The sequence below is a fragment of the Camelus dromedarius genome, chromosome 16 (assembly GCF_036321535.1).
Source record: "Camelus dromedarius isolate mCamDro1 chromosome 16, mCamDro1.pat, whole genome shotgun sequence".
Classification (NCBI taxonomy): domain Eukaryota; kingdom Metazoa; phylum Chordata; class Mammalia; order Artiodactyla; family Camelidae; genus Camelus; species Camelus dromedarius.
The window spans coordinates 45,142,112-45,158,855 of NC_087451.1; the positions used below are offsets into that span (position 1 = coordinate 45,142,112).

At 49.3% G+C, this 16,744-nt stretch overlaps 1 protein-coding gene across 4 annotated transcripts in view; it reads right to left on the reverse strand.

Moving 5' to 3' along the window:
* SGSM2 (small G protein signaling modulator 2) overlaps positions 1-15,897 on the reverse strand; it is a 34,645-nt gene extending 18,748 nt beyond the window's left edge. For all 4 annotated transcript variants that reach the window (XM_010986405.3, XM_031468543.2, XM_010986404.3 and 1 more), the window contains exons 1-2: positions 15,641-15,897; positions 11,882-11,957 (exon numbers count right to left, since the gene is read on the reverse strand). In XM_010986405.3, coding sequence (XP_010984707.1) covers positions 11,882-11,957; positions 15,641-15,697 — 133 coding nt within the window. In that variant the 5' untranslated portion in view covers positions 15,698-15,897. The remainder of the gene's footprint in view (positions 1-11,881; positions 11,958-15,640) is intronic.
* Between the last annotated feature and the right edge of the window lie 847 nt (positions 15,898-16,744).

The window sequence follows — 16,744 nt, forward strand, 5'->3', positions numbered from 1 at the left end:
TATCTCCTTGGTCCCTGGAGGCCCTGTGTGACCCTGGGGTGTACAGGAGAGTGACTCTTTTGTCAAGTCTCTAGGTCCTGGGGCTGGTGCAGCTACAAGTCCACACCTAGAGGAAGGTGGTGACCATTTCCTGGGGTGGCACCGTCTGTTCAGAGCAGGACAGAAGCAGCACTGAACAGGGCCAGAGTGGCAGCAGGTGGCACCAGTCCTGCAGGGAATCATGTGCCTCGCTGATGTGACTAATGGCCGGGATAATGAGTCATTAGCCTTACTACCTTCCCCAGGCAATCGCACGCACAGCCAGGATGGGGAGCCTGGGACTGGCGGGCAGCAGCCAGGCACTCCCATCCCACTTGGCCTCACCCACCCTGCTGGGCAGCCTCTGGGCACAGGCGTCAGGGTTCCCTGGGTGGGCAGAGGCACTCCTCAGCAATTTCTGCAAGTAGGGACTATCAAGAGAAGCCCAGACACCACACCAGTGCCCTCACTCACCCCACGGCCCCTAAGTTCCTGCTGTGAAACCCAGGCAAGGTGCCAGGCAACGTCTGGGGAGAGAGAAATCCCTCTAAAAGCCCCACCTTCCAGGCAAAGTAAATGACCCTCTAGCCTAGATATTCTACACCTGGTTTCACGGGCTCCTGGGCCAGTGATTATCTAAACTACACTAGTCCTTCCCCATTCCCACAGGGCTGTCCCCCAATGCAATGAAAAATGTTACTGTGTGCAGCATGTAGGCAAAATAATAATACAATAATAACACTAATAATAATTGAGAACCACTATGCTAAGAGGGTTTGTGGATGGGCTTCTGGGCCTCCCAGAGACTCCCTAAAATTGCACACAGAACCACTGGTGTGCCCCCACATGCTCAGCTGAGTGCTTTTTTTCTGGATAAAGGATCCTGGGCTTTTCGTTTCTAAAAGGGTTATCTGATTCCAGAAAGTTTTAAAACCCCACTCTAAGACTTTTGGGTTGAGCAGGAGCACAGACACTACCACTGACTGACACTCAGAGATGCAACCATAATGATGCCCCCAGCCTCTCCCCACATACACCAAACCCACACTCAGAAGTGCAGTGGCAGAGCCCTCAGCAATAATGTCCATGCCCCCCAGGAGGGCCCCTCACAGACCTTCAAGCACCCTTCCCCAGGGAGAAGTCCACACAGTGGCCTGCACCTGGTCTCCTCTCCTGAAGGAAGGCCGGACCACCATCAGGACCCCACCCCCAGGGTGGAGGGCCCTGGCAGGAGATGCCCATCTTGGCCAAAGCACAAGTCAGCCCAATCCATCCCCCTCCTGACTGAGCTGCCTGGGCCCTGGTCCCCAGCCATGATGTGAAGGCTTTGGGAGCCCCTCCCAGTGGGTCCTAGCACCACGTGCACTCACTCTGGACTCCCCAGAAGAGTAGGGAGACAGCCTTAATGTCATTCAGCTCATTTCATATAAGAAAAACACATACTAATTAACAAAAATCAACCCTGTTCTTTTCACTGGTTGGGGTGGAAAGGTCTGGGTGAACGAATTGAAACAGAGAAACAGACATGACTCAACAAGCATGATCCTCTCAATCCTCACCCTGGTCTTCTGGTGGCCTTTGGAGCTACAGAGGCAGATGAACCCTGGGTACCCTCTCTATTCCGTCATCCTAGCCCAGTGACAGCATGGCTCGGGGAACTGTAACTCTGAGTGGGCAGGAGTGGGACTAATTTTAACTCTAGCACCTTGCTGTGGACATCTCACCTCCCCGACAAGGTCTGGCACCATCTTCCCAAGGAAAAGCTGGGAACTACAGGCCCAGACTAGCCCTGGGGCTCTCCCTCACCAGCCTCTGACTGCCCCCAAAGTCTACTGAGATATGGGGCTTGACAAATGCTAAATGGGCTGGAGACCACAAGTGCTAGTGAAATCTTACAGGGCCTCCCACAAACTCCTTACACACTGATTTAACCACTCTAAGGAGTCTAATTTAGAATAGAAGAGACTTCGGTAGATAGAGATGGAAGTTACTGAATGTTCCCAGACTTCACTGGAGGGTGGGCCGACTGGTAAGACCCCTGTGGTGGCAACAGGGCACTATCTATCAACACTGCAAGTAACCTCTGACCTAGTAGCCCCTCTTCTGAGGGCCTTGCCTACAGACATAACTGCAAGCTTCCTCAGTTACAACAGCAAAAGGCTGGGTGATGAATCTATCCGTCGGTAGGGGACAGGTTAGGTAAATACGGTACATTCACACAACATAACAACATTACACCACTCTGGAAAAAGAATGAAGATGATTTCTAGGCACTAATAACAGAAAGCTCTCCAAAAGCAAGATTCAGAGCAGTGTAACTGCATGATGCCTTTTGATTACAAAAAGGGTGGGGTAAACAAAGAATACAATTTTTTAAAATTAGGGTTAAAAGCTCTGGAAGGATGCATAGGAAGTAAAAGTGGCAGTGGTTACTGGTGTGGGAATTGGTAAGCAGAGGGGAAGTGGGTGAACAGGGGCAGGGAAAGGAGTGAGACTTTTCACTGGGTACCTTTTGTGTTTTGATTTTTGAACCATGTAAATATATTACCAATTCAAAACAATAATTATAATAATTAAGTAGGTGACCATCCAACCCAGATATTAAATTCCATCATGAGAGAATGTCAGAGATTCTCTCCAAACTGGAGGTGAACTGAAACTCACAGAAACCAGACAGGCTGAGTCTGTCCATGGGCACCCACTCTTTCACCAGCTCCCTCACCAAATAGGGTCTGCAGATCAGTTTGGCTCCCCACATCCACAGGAGCATCTGGGCTCTGCTTAGGGTGGCCACGGGTGACATGAGTTGGGCAGAGAAACAATTCAGAGGGCTGGGACAAACTTAGGCAACTCAGGAGCCCACAAGAATGGACTAAAGCCATGGCCACCCAGGAAACACAGCAGTGGTTGAGAAGGGTCCTCAATTGGCCCCGGCTCTCACAGGCATAACCATGTTTAAATTATGCTCAGCAGCCAAAAGACCTGGACCAGTCTGGCCTGGTAATAGAGGGACCCACTGAACGGACTTCAGAGAAGCAGGTACGTTGGTTGAGGCAGAGGGACACAGCATCCAGAGTTAGCACAGCCTGACATGAAGGCTGGGCCTGAGGCTTCGAGCCAGGAGGGGCTGATGATGCAAGGAGCAAGTATGCCAAGCGTCCCCTGCTCCCCACCTCTGCCAGCTGCCAACTGTGCAGCGGGGGAGTTCAGATTCCAAGCAAGGAAAGCACTGGGTGGAGCAGTTAGCCACAGGTGACTGGTTTTGGTCCTGGAGTTTTAGGAGACACTACTCAGAGCAGAATTTTTTAAAGCCTTGGATGGTGGGACGAAGATTTCCAGGAGAGGAGCAGCCTCCCTGGAGATAAAGGAATGGGAAGGATGAGTGGCCTCTTTCTAAGCTGGAGGAAGTGTGTTTCACCTGTAGCAGATGAAGTGGGAGGAGCAAAGAGGTGAGGCCAGGCATCATCCACCTGTCTCCTCCCCACTTCCCTGGCCGGCTATTTCCACCTAGAGATTTATAACAGCTGTCTCCATATGGAATGAGCATTTCTACATTTTCCTTCAACCTGCATTGGTGATATTGGCTGTTTGCCTCAGCTTTGCAGGGCATTCAACCTTGTTCAAAGCCCTAAGACAAGACAGGAACTCTCTCATCCAGACTTTCACTGGGAGGAGAAAGCACTGCCCTGATATTCCAGAACCAAGCAGAGGAGGGAAATGAAATTCATCCCACCCACACCCATCTTCTTTGCCCCGCTGGGGATGCAGAGCAGTGCTCACACTGGCTTCCCAAGGAACCAGGCCAGTACCAGCCTTGCCCAGCTCGACAAGGGACTCACTGTCTCCCAGGGTATCTTGGGACACCATGAGTCCACTGTTTGGTAACCTGAGCTATGTCTCCATGAGGGCCAACTCCTCTTCCCTTCTCCATACTTCCAGGATCCACTCCTTAGTAGGCCTCACAGGTGGACCTACCCTTGGGCAACACAGGCTTTGGAGCATGACAAATGTGGGTTCAAACCCTGGTTCCTTTCCTTACTAGCTATTTGACTCCATGCAAACCACTAAGTCTCTCTGAGCTTCAGCTGCAGGGAGGGAGAAGAACAGGTCCCACCTCGATGGGTGTTGAGTGGCTGAAAGCAACAGCGTGTACAGAGGTGCACAAGACTCCTTGTTGGGCCCAGAACACAGAAGGCGGTCAGTGAGCATTAGTGCCTTTCCTCCCTGCGTTCCTGCCCAGCCTCTGCCCTTCCTCCTGTACCTACAGATGGTCTGGCTGCACTCCTCTCTAAGGCCAAGCCTTCCACCTGGACATTTTCACCTCTCAAAGACATCGCTCTAGCAAACACCCCTTCTCTTTCCTGTATCTTTAATTTTTCCCCATTACTTTCCATCTGTATATAAAGACTCTGTAATTTCAACTAAAAAAAAAAAAAAAAAAAAAAAAAAGCATCACCACTACCTCCCTTGGTCCTACATCCCCGTTTAGGTATTAAACCATTTAGCTGCTCCCCTTCATGTAAAATTTCTCAAGAAAGTTGTGTACACCCAATAGGCACATGAAAACATGCTCAATGTTGCTAATTATCAGAAAAATGCAAATCAACACTACAATGAGGTATCACCTCCTACCAATCAGAATGGCCATCATTCAAAAGTCCACAAATGACAAATGCTGGAGAGGATGTGGAGAAAAGGGAACACTGTAAATGGTAATGTAATTTGGTACAGCCACTATGGAAAACAGTATGGAGATTCCTTAAAAAACTAAAAAATAAAGTTACCATATGATCTAGCAATCCCCTTTTGGGCATATATCTGGAGAAAACTCCAATTCGAAAAGATACATACACACCAATGTTCACAGCAGCACTATTTAGAATGGACAAGACATGGAAGCAACTTAAATGTCCAAAAACAGATGACTGGATAAAGAAGTTGTGGTATATACATATGTACACAATGGAATACTACTCAGCCATAAAAAAGAATGAAATAATGCCATTTGCAGCAACATGGATGGACTTAGAGATTATCATACTAAGTGAAGCAAGTCAGACAGAGAAAGACAAATATATGATACCATTTATATTTAGAATCTAAAAAAATGATAATGTATTTACATAACAGAAACAAACTCACAGACATAGAAAACAAATTTATGGTTACCAAAGGGGAAAGCAGAGGGAGAGAGGGATAAGCTAGGAGTTTGGAATTAGCAGATACACACTACTGTATATAAATTAGATAAAAAAACAAGGTCCTACTCTATAGTACAGAGAACTATATTCAATACTTTGTAATAATCTACAATGAAAAAGAATATGTGTATATATATGACTCAGTCACTATGCTGTACACCAGAAACTAACACAACATTGTAAATCAACTATACTTCAATTTAAAAAAAAAGTTGTGTATACACCACGCAGAGAGATGTTTTGATAACTGCTGTGACAGGTCATCTGGGGGTGCCTCTCTGAGGAAGGGCTAGGCCTTGATCTCGACGGAAAGACTCCTGGTGCTCTTCCTTGGGGCTGTCTCTATAGGGGGCCCCCTTGGCAGCCCGAGAGGCAGGACAAAGAGTGGAGGGTGGACATGTGCTGTGGTCACTGGAGCTCTCTCCACTTCCCATCAGAAAGGTGCAGCTGTGGCTGTGTCAAGGTCAAGGATTTCCGATGGGCAGTGACTAACGGGGAGAAGGATCACATAAAGCTTTTCTGTTGGGACAGGGGAGCTGCAAATGTTCTTGTTTTTCTTACAAAACCAGCCTTCATAGCCCTCTGCAGCGGTTACAGTAACACTGAGGGCTCAGGCCTTCCCTGTAGAAGTTCCCTCATGGTGGGGGCCTGATGTTCTGGGTTTCTACTCCTCTTTTTGGAACTTAACCATGACCGGCCACCACATGACTGACTATCCCACTGTTTGGCAGCTGCTCAGATGATGGCTGGTTTGGTGAGGGCCAGTGAAGGCAAGATAGGGTTGGGTCTGCATCCTTCTCCTCTGTGTTCACTCTCTAGAACTACCCAGGTCACCCACCCTGACCCTGTCTTGGGTTTAAAAGACCAAGGATGGGAAGGGGAGGGAGCAGCCTCAAGAGCAGCAGGTCCGTCCTGACTCCAGTTGGGGGTCAAGGATCAGGGAGGACCCTTCAGAAACATCTGCTCCCCGTCTCTGCTCCCTCTGCTTCCCCTGGGCTCGGGTTCTAGGCTAGGAAGCTTCTACCACTAATGGAAGTCTGTACACTGACTTGGGGACAGAGGCTGGACTGACTCAGGGGTGGGACTGTCTCTACGTGTTGGATGAACACAACTTCATTAGCCTATAAGACAAATTAAGTTATGAAAATTCAATGACTAGCATTTGAAGCTGGTCTACTCCCATAAAGTATTCTATATTCATCTGACTTCAGAGACCCTATACACTAAAGGACACCCTCCCTCCGGTATCCATCACCCAATTCAACCCAGAGGGTGGGGCAGATTTGCATATTTATTTCTCTGTTCTGCAGGCTTACACGTCCAGAATCCTGTTTAAGGGTGCCTTAAATACATACTTTTGAAATAAAAATATTTCCTACAAAAAAAGTTGTGTATACTTGCCATCTCTATCTCTGCCCATCCTCTCCACCTCCCTTTCCTTCTTTAAAAAAAAAAATTTCATTATGGAAAATTCCAAACACATACAACAGTAAAGAGGACAATATAACAACCTCCCATGTATCTATCACCCAACTTAAGCAATGGTCAAGGCATGACCAAACTTATTTTAGTTATATCACCTCCAACCACTTTTCCTTCCTACTTTAGATTATTCTGAAGCAAATTTTAGACACTACGTGTTTTTGTCCATAAATATTTCAGCATGTGTCTCTAAAAGATGACTCTAAAAAAACACATACCTAATACCTTCACTGCACCTGCAAAATTAGAATTTCTTAGTATTTTCAAATTCCCTGATTGGGTTCTCAGAGTTCAAATTTCTCTGATTATCCAGTTCAGATGCGCCAAACACCCAGAAATATGGATTCCCAGATGGAATTCTGGAGAAGGTTTTAGGAGGCTTTATGGGGAAGGTTGTAAGATCACTTTCAAGAACAAAGTAAATTTTGCATACCTGGCTCCGTGTGTGTGCTTTACCTGCATCACTCTCTTAATCCTCACATCAACCTTGTGGGCTAGGTTCAGAATTGCTGAATAAGTGGCCATGGTCACATACCTGGTGACGTGGTTAGTATGCGAACCCAGGTCTGTCGAACTCTAAAGCCTCAGCTGCAGAGCATCACCACGTGCCCTTTGCCGCGCCCTAAGACAGGGCGAGGGGAGCTGGTCCCCCAGAGACACTTCCTTCCTACTCAGTCATTTCCGGATGGAAGGCTGAAGCCAAGATATCCTGAGAATGAGCTGTTCATTCAGGGCAGGCAGGAAGAAGAGAGAAGGAATCCCTTTCACTTAAAAGAGACAGACTAAAAACTGCCTGGAGTCTGAATCTCAGAATGTGCTGAAATACCTCCAGCTGCAACATCCCAGGTGGGATGCATCCTCTCCTTGCACCTGCTTCTCTCCTAGCTCATTAGCATCTCCCTGCCGTTCCCAGGAGGAGCTGACAGTGGCCGACCTTCCTGGCTAATGAAGGCTGCTTAGCAACAGGGAGCGGGTTAATAAAGCCCTGGTGTTGTTCCCAGTGCCACAGACTCCACCCCCCACCCCCCATCTCCCATTACAGCTCATCCTTAGCCTGAAGCAACCCTCAGGTGGACCAATTTGCCTGGAAGAGAGGGAACCTGAGGACTGAGGGGCAGGGCTGGCCCGGCCCGGCCCCAATGCCTGCGGCCAGGAAAGGAGACATTTATGAGTCTCAGAATCTGCTCTGCCAGGCCAGGAACTTCTCTGTGGGCCTCGTAAACCCCTTCTACCCACCAGAGGTTAAAATAACTTCAGCACCCAATCTGAATGCAGCAAAATAGACACTGCAGAGGCAGACACTCCCAGACCTGAGCCATGAGCCAGGGGGTGGGGGTCGGGGGAGGTCCAGAGAACTGAGGCTGCCCCAGTGCTCCTGGGTTGAGGCCTAAATTACCCCAAGACCCTTGACGGGAAGAGAGTAACGGTGCTCTCTGTGAGCACGTGTATTACTGTTACAAATGCAAGTTCAAAGGCAAAACTCAGGACAATCTGCTGTTTAACCCTGACCTTGAGGTACCCACAAGCAAAAGTTAAAAGCACTTTGCTGCCTGGGGGAAGGCGTGGCAGGAGATATCAGCTTACACCTGGGGGTTCAAGAAGCCACAGGGAAATAGGAAGCATTCATTTCACTCAGCAGTAGTCTTTACATTCAAAGTTTCAAAAACCAGATTATGGAGCAAAATGCAAACTTCACAGGGCTTTTTAAGATAAAGAAAAGATATCAAAGAACCTTCTCCCACAGTGGGATTTGGGCTATTCTCCAGCAGGAGGTGCAGTCACACAGGTTCTGATCCTCTGAGAGCACACAGGTTACCCCTCCCTGCCGTCCACGTCTGCCTGCGAAGCTTCCTCACAAAGTTTCCACCTGCAGAGGCCTGACCAGCTTCTAGACAGACAGGTTTAGGAAGGACCATAGCAAACACAGAACAAATGCACACACATTTCTTACAGTCCCGGGAGTATCGCTCCTCCCCCTGGGTAACCATGGTCTGGGCTTGCCCAGGGCCACCTTCCTGGGTTTGCCCAGGGCCAGGTCTTGACCCAGGGATTCTTCAGTTCCATTTCTAAGGCTCTCCTGGAAGGTGCTGTTTCGGATACAAATATCAGTATTCTAAGGAAGCTCAGGGAAGCTCATCTTGCTCAGGCCCTGCGCTCTTCATTCACCCTCTATCCCTCCTCTGCCAAGAACAGAGGGGTCAGGACAGAGCAGAGAGGCCCAGGACCCCAGCGCTCCCCAAAGCTCTAGGGAGAGGGGTCACTCACTCACCAGTTAACACAGGCTCCACAGCCTTCACTCCGCCCCCTTCGTCTCTGCACTCCCATTTATCCTAGAACAAAGCTGAATTCTGGATGTGGGTAGGATGACCTCAAGCCCGAGGATAAGACTAAACACGCACTTCTGAACATCTTCCCAGGGGGTGAAAGAGACTAGCATACCAGAATCTCAAAAAAACCAGAAGAGTGGAGTTTTCCATCAATACATATCTATTCTCTCTGCCTCCCCCAGGAATCCCTGATTATGATTAGGAAAAACATTGATAATCAGTGCTTTAAATGACCCTTATTCTGAGCCTGAATTGGGATCCACCTCACTAATGAACACCATCTTTAACAAAGTATAAGGATTCCTTTTCCCATGGGTCTCAGGTGCCCCAGCTCTACTTAGCTTTATACTTTTGGCAGCCCTTCCCGCTAACGTTCCCTTCAGTGACTGTGCACTGAGCCCAAAGCAGAGGCAGCAAACTGGCAGAGGCTTGCAGATGCCTTTTGTTTAGCCCACACAATTTTTTTAAAATGGGAACTAGTTATCAGCATTTAAAAATTGGGACATTTGGGGAGGGTATAGCTCAAGTGGTAGAGCGCATGCTTAGCATGGAGAAGGTCCTGGGTTCAATCCCTAGTATCCTCTCCAAAAATAAACTTAATTACCTCCCCCTCCACCAAAATAAAATAATTAAACAATACAATAATAAATAAAATATTTTTAACTGGGACATTTCATATAAAAACTCAGAATTCTGACTTCTCTTAAAATAAAACAAAGGCCGTGGCGAGCCAGGCCAACATTCCTGTAGGAGCCGTCGTGGCTGCCCTCTTCAAACACCCCAGTCCCTACCACTGCCTGCTGTCCCCACATCTGGTCAGTCTCTTGAGTGGATCTTTCTTGTCCGACCCTATGGGCATTTAAGTTTGCACTCTGACCCAGGCACCTCCTGAGATCCAGGAGAACAGGGCTCCTGTTGCTCCTGTGCTGACCTTAAAATCCTGGAAACTTGGGTCTATTTCATAGACCCTTGTTCTATGTCAGTGACTGAAACTGGATGAAAGAATCATTCCTTTTGCAGGTGATATCCCTGCCTGCTGGAAAAAGCCCTGGGCTTCCAGGCAAGAGGCAAAAGTGAAAGCCCCACTGCTTCCCGGGGGCTCCTGGATTGATCAGAGGCGAGCTGACAGTTTCTTCTCACCCTAATGGGCCTGACAGTGGGCCACCCACAGCTTTTTTCCCTGCCTTTCTTCCCCCATTCCCCCAAGGCCGCCCACATGCGGCGCCCATACACAAGCTGTTGGTGCTATTTTGTTCTGTTTTCTGTTTGCTGTGTGTGCTCTGGACGAAGCCTAGCACCAAGCCATGCCTAACTGGGGCCACCAGCAGAGTCCCTCTGGTGACAATGACAGACACACAGTACAAGTGGAAAAAAGCAGGGTTCCAATACTCTTCAAAGTCACTTACTGCAAGACTGACGTGCTTTTCCCCAGCATGGGTTCTGCCCAAGAAAAGGCGAGATCAGATTGCTTCTGCAAACCTGGGAGTTGTTATATCATCTCAAAGAACCAGGGACACTTACCCAAAAGAGAGACAGTAGGACCCTGAATCCTGCAAACCTAGTTTCAGCCTTAACATCCATAGGAGAAGGAAAGACAGACATTTTTCTGAGCTCTTACAGTGCTAGGAATGATCACATGCATCATCTCAATCCCCACAAAAATTCCTTGAGGTGGGAATCACCACCGTTTTCAGAGGAGCAAAGTAAGGGTAACAGTGTGTTACTCAGGCGCTGCTCACAGGCTGCCTCTCCCAGTCTCCCTCCCACGTCTCTGCTTTATTTTTCCTGGTAGCTATTACCATACCTGTTACTGCAGGGTATATTTCTGTGTGCATTTGTTTTCTGTCTGTCTGCCCACAGAATGTAAGCCCCTGTGGCAGAGACTCACTCCGTCTTGTCACTGCTGTCTCCCTACCCGGAGAACAGTGCCTGGCACCTGCTGGACCTTCAGTGTTGGCTGCTGGACTGATGGGAAGGGCAGCTCTATTGGCCTCCCCACACTACTGTCAAAACTGTCCCTTTCCTTCTCTCCTCCTTTCATTCCTTTCCCTCAGAAATGCACAGCCTCCCATCCACAACTCCAAACACCAATCTCAGAGGCCAAGGAAAATACAAAGATGGCAAATGGAAGGTCAAATTCCTAGAAATCCAAGAAAATTCAGTGGTGTGTGTATACAGGCTTGCTCCTACAAAGGCAAAATGTTCATGTTGAGGAGGAAGCAACAGTTTATTAAGGACTTTCTAAGGCAAGAAGGCTTTGGCTCCCCCTCCTACCCTATACTCATGCTATTTTGCATTCAGTTAAGTGCTTGGAGATTGAGATGCTAGAGCAACACAGGGGGATTAATTAGAAGTAGAGACGGTGTAGAAAGCATCCAAAAGCACAAAACTTTCCCCAAAGTTAAGGTAAGGATAAAGCAGAGCAGTGCATCTCAAACCCAGCTACTTAGGACACTGGCCCTCAAAGGTGGTCTCTAGACCAGCAGCATCCGCAGCATCTGTGAACTTGTTAGAAATGCAAATTCTCAGGCCCACCCCAGACGTACTAGAATCAGAAACTCCAGGACATAGGAATCTAGTTTAAGGAGCCCTTTGGGTGACTGTGATGCACGTTAAACCCTGAGCACAACTGTCCTGAGCACTACAGGCCACCAGACATAGATTCCTGGGCCCTGGAGACGCTGATTCAGTAGGTCTGGGATGACGCCCAAGGAGATTTCAAAAGCTCCTGAGTTGATTCTGACTTGCAGCCATATTTGAGAACTACTGAACCCGAGGACTCACCTCTCCCTGGACCCCTGCACATTGGCCTCAGTTTTCAAACCCATCTCCCATTACCCCCCAGTCACTCACCACACAGAGCAAGGATGTGGCTGCTATCTTCATGCACGAACTTCCTGGTGACAGCCTCCTCCATGATTTGCTTCACCTGTGGATAAATGGGCAGCATTGTTATTAAGTGATTGATAGACTGATCGATGGACTGAAGACCCATGAGCAGGTAAACAGCTTGGCTCTGCCCTCCTGGTCTGGGTTCAGACACCCGCAGAGTAGAGGATAGGGATGGGAGAGGTGAAGAAGCAAAGTTTCTTCAGTACAGACAGCTCCAAGTATCTTGGAAAGGCAACCCGGCAAATTCAATGCAGACATTCTACCCCAGGAGGAAGTGCCCTGCTGCAGAGAACAGGGATCAGCGGCTGCTTGCTCATCTACTTAGCTGCAGAAGGGCTTGTGGGCAGACACACCGTCCTTTAGGGACAAATTGCCAGTACAGGCTGCAGATAAACAACCTGACCCTCCTTCTCTCCCTTCTTCAAGGGTAGGGATAGGTCCATCCAGGCCCTCAGGGACACTCCCCACATGTTCACAAGCCCAGCCTTTTTTCTGTCTAGGTAAAACCCTGATGTTTGGGTTCCTACTTGGGCCTAAAAGCTTCCAAATACCTTGTAAGGTAAGCAGTCACAATTGTCTTTAGAAAGCACTTTAAAAAACTTTTAAATTGAAGCACAACAAACATATAGAAAAGGGTATATATAATTAATTACATTGCTCGAAGAATTTTCACAAATTGAACTTATCTATGAAACCGGCATCCAGATCAAGAAACAGAACATGTGACCAGCACCCCCAGACTCTGCCATGTTTCCTTCTAGTTACCTCTCCCCTCAAAGGCACCCACTATCCTGATTTCTAACACCATAGAGCATTTTTGTCTTTTGTACTTTTTATAGATGGAATTCCTCAGTGTGTAGTTTTTGTGACTGGGTTTCTTTTGCTCCCTAGTGTGACTGTAAGGGTTGTTCATGTTGTGCATGGAAGTACACTGTTCGTTCCCCATTGTGTGAACACCCCACAATTGACTGGCATTTGGATAGTTTCCAACTTGGAGCTATTATGGATAGTGCTGCTATGAACATTCTAGACATGTCTTTGGGTAAACATGGGTGCTCATTTCTTTGGATTTATATTTTTAGGCAAGGAATTTTTTTTTTTTTTATTTTGTTGGGGAGGTAATTAGGTTCAGTTGTTTTTAGAGGAGGTACTGGGGATTGAACCCAGGACCTTGTGCATGCTAAGCATGTGCTCTACCACTTGAGCTATGCCCTCCCCCGGCAAGGAATTTCTGATGAACACATTCTGCATTATTAGTACAACTCCGAAGCAGTTGTACCAATTTACACTCCCATCAGCAATACACGGAGTTCCAGTTGCTCCCACCACATAAGACAACCGCTTTTGATGCCCTGAGGGAACCTGCCAGGAGACAGATACTAATACTGAAGATTAGAGGAATGGATTATCTCAGCCCAGTATAAAATCTCACAGATAAAGTAAGCTCTGGGCAGAGCTAGTCTTTGCCATTCTTTGGACAGTGTCCTAGGTCCAGTGTCCTGATGCTGCCCTTGCTCCCAAGGCCCTCACCTCAGACTGTGAGTTTAGAAGGTAAGAGAGTTTCTAAAGCCTAGAGAGGAGGGAGGAAGGACCTGGAGTCTCCTCCCTGCTGGAAAGTGCTCATGGTTAGCAGTTAGGTAAAGGAGGGGGGATCAGGTCGATCCTGCACTCTAAACTGTTAAAAGCTTCCTCGATTACTTCCCAAGGGGTATCTGCATTAAACAGAGCATAACATCACAGCTCAAAGACCTGCAGGCATCTGAAGCAGGCCGCTGGGACAGATTTTTGGATTAGGAGGAACTACAGATGCCCCCAGAATTATACCCCAGGTCCTCTGTGAAAGGCCAGGCTTGTCTACAATTACCTCCACTATCTCTACCTGTAGGAGAAGGAAGGGTATTTCTCTTGTAATCAAGCACTGAAGGGGAAAGGGAACTCAGAGTTCACAGCAGGTCAATTTTTCATCAGTAATAAACATAGCTGTGGCAGATTCTGGACGTTTCTGACATTTGTTTAGGAATCATTCTTGGAGTAATACAGACATCCTTCTAAATACTGTCTTCACCACAATCTTTCCAGTCATCCCTGACTAACCCCAAATTTGGAGCACACCAACAATCCTAGCACATAGTGTGGGTATGGCCACATTTTTGTTCTTGTTTATACTGTTCATATAAGTCTCTGTCAGTAGACTGCTTCTCTGAGGATAATCACTGAGATTTGAGATTTCTCTTTTCCTTAGGGAGACTAGAGTTTGGGGCTCAAATGCTAATTTGGCATACTCCTTGCCTAAAAAAACTTTCTTGGCCACTCCACAAGAAAGGCACAATGGAGCTTCTCAGACACAGCTGGAAAGGTGATGGCATCAACTACTTCTTTGCCAACAAGAAGTAAGGAAACAAATGTTAGGGCACAGTAGCCAGGTCATAATTAATGCAAGAGAACCATCTAGAGCTTTCCAGGATTTTATAAGAAACCAGAGTCTTCTCCAGTCCTGAAACTCTAGGAAAAGGTACAGAAACCAATATGGTAAACTTTTATATATGAGATAAAGATCATTATCCCTATTTTAGAGATGAATAAACTGAGACCCAGAGAGGTTAAGTAACTTATTCAAGGTCACACAGAGCTAGGTCCAGACTATTCCAAAGTTTATGCATTCCCATCACACTCTGCAGGTTCCAAGATCAGTAGATTTATTTACCAAATAGTCATTGAGTGCCTACTGTGTGCCAGGCATGGATAGAGTCCTGGACAAAACAGATGGGTTTCCAAAAAAAAAAAAAAAATAGGAGGGGGCATAGCTCAGTGGTAGAGTGTTTAGCATGCACGAGGTCCTGGGTTCAATCCCCAATACCTCCATTAAATGAATGAATAAATAAAAAACCCTAATTACCTCCCCCTCAAAAAACAGATGGGTTTCCTGCCCTCATTGAGTTTACACAACTGGCAGACAGGTAGGTGGGAGGAGTTCAGGGCTCCAGAGGCCTAATCCATTCTAATCCACTCTGTGGGTTTGAGCTCTCCAGCTCTCACATGGGGGTGAGTCATTCATATGGGCATCCTCCTTCCGACGAAATTGAAATGGGCTTTAGGACAGGGTCAAAGTAAAGGACATTAGTACAGAGGACTTTTTCTCTTTCTGACATGGGCGGTGGGGAGTGCTCCTCAAAAGAGGAAAAAAATCTTAGTCTTATAACCATTCTCAAAAATCCCATGGCCTCTGAGTAGAGAGCTGGGCGTGGAGTGAGAAGCAGTGAGGTGTGCGGTGAGTCCTCCAGCAGCTGCGACTCAGTTCCCAGAAAGATAATCGAGTGGGGTGTAGGGCAAACCGGAGCTACGCCCCAAGTCACAGGTTTAGCGCTGTAGGATGCCCGCGCAGGGCCCCGCCCCCTCCCCAGGCGGAGCGGGCAATGAATGGGTAGCCTCGGTTCTCCAGAAATCGCTGCCATCCCTCCCCCGACCTCGGTCTCCCAGCACTGCTGCCGTCACAGGGCGGGGAGCTGCGGAATCGCGGGGCAAACCAACCCCAGAGAGCCGGCCTAGCCCCTGGGGCCGAGGGGAGCTGCCCCCTGATCCGGGAGTGGGACGGGAGCCGCAGCGAGTCCAGGACCCCGCCCCCGCCCGACCCAGGCCGGGGCGGGCCAGCGCATATCTTTTTGTACCCTGGGCCGCGCAGGCAGGGACGCGAACCCCAGGGGATCTATGCCCCGACTTTACCTCCTTTTTCACGTTCCACAGCAGTTTCTCTTTGACTGCGTCCTCAGCGCTGCCCATCGTGCGGCGGCTGGAGGGGAGGAGGTGACCAGAGACCGCTTCAGCCCCCCACGCGCCTTGGCCGCCTCCGCGCCTGTAGGCTCAGCGCTCCACGCGCCAGGCTGAGCACCCGCCTGCCGCGCTCCCTACCCGCCGCCGCCGCCGCCACAGCCACTGCCGGGTTCTGGGCTCCGCAGCCATCTTCTGAGCCCCGCACAGACGTCAGGAGGCTGGCCCGGCCCCTTCCCACAGCTGGGGGCGGGGGGGGTGCGCTCAGCCACTGGGAGGGTCGGGAGGGGGGAGGCTGCGCGCGCCTCGGGTGGCCCCGGCGCGTGCCACGAAGGCCGCTGCCATGGCAACGCACCAGCTGCCGCCCCGAGGGCGCGAACCCGCATTGTGAGCGCCAGCCGCTGAACCAGCACAGCGCCCGGGGGGGAGGCGGGGCGCACTTAGGACCCCGCTGTTTAGGAGAGAGTCGCTCGCGCCGGAGCTGCTCGCATCCAGCTGGACGCCCCCCTGCTTCCTACCCGCTTATTTTCCCGACGTGAAGGGCCGGGGTACCCCGTGCCTCGAGTCTGACCACGGGGAAGCCGGTGTTAGTCTCGTGGCTGCGAAAAGGCTGCGGAACACCATCGTTTCTCCAAACCTCCCTGCCAGCAGGGCGTCTTCAGTTGCAAAGCTTGTGGGAAGAGGGGTGGGAACGCAGCCGCCGCAGCCCGCAGAGGCTCGACTTGTCCTGAGGGCACGGGAGTCATGGTCAGCCGTCCCTCCCCCGAGGGGTTACCACGTCCCGTCTGGCCCTTCTTGCAGCTATGTGGAGGGGTGGGGTGGGGTGGGGGCCCAGGTTGGGGTAACGGGGACCAGCTGGAACTTGTAAGGAGTCCGTGGATGTGAGACAAGCGCACGACTTGCCTTGTAGACTTAAGCGGCCCCACCAAAGAATTGTGGGAGAAACCGTTGCTGAAAGTGACAAAGAACACCTGCTGCTGCAAACTGAGGAGCCTAAAGCTAGGTGAGAGGAGGCGCTTAGCCCTCTATCGCAGAGCTGGAGAATCTTCCTAGAGATGC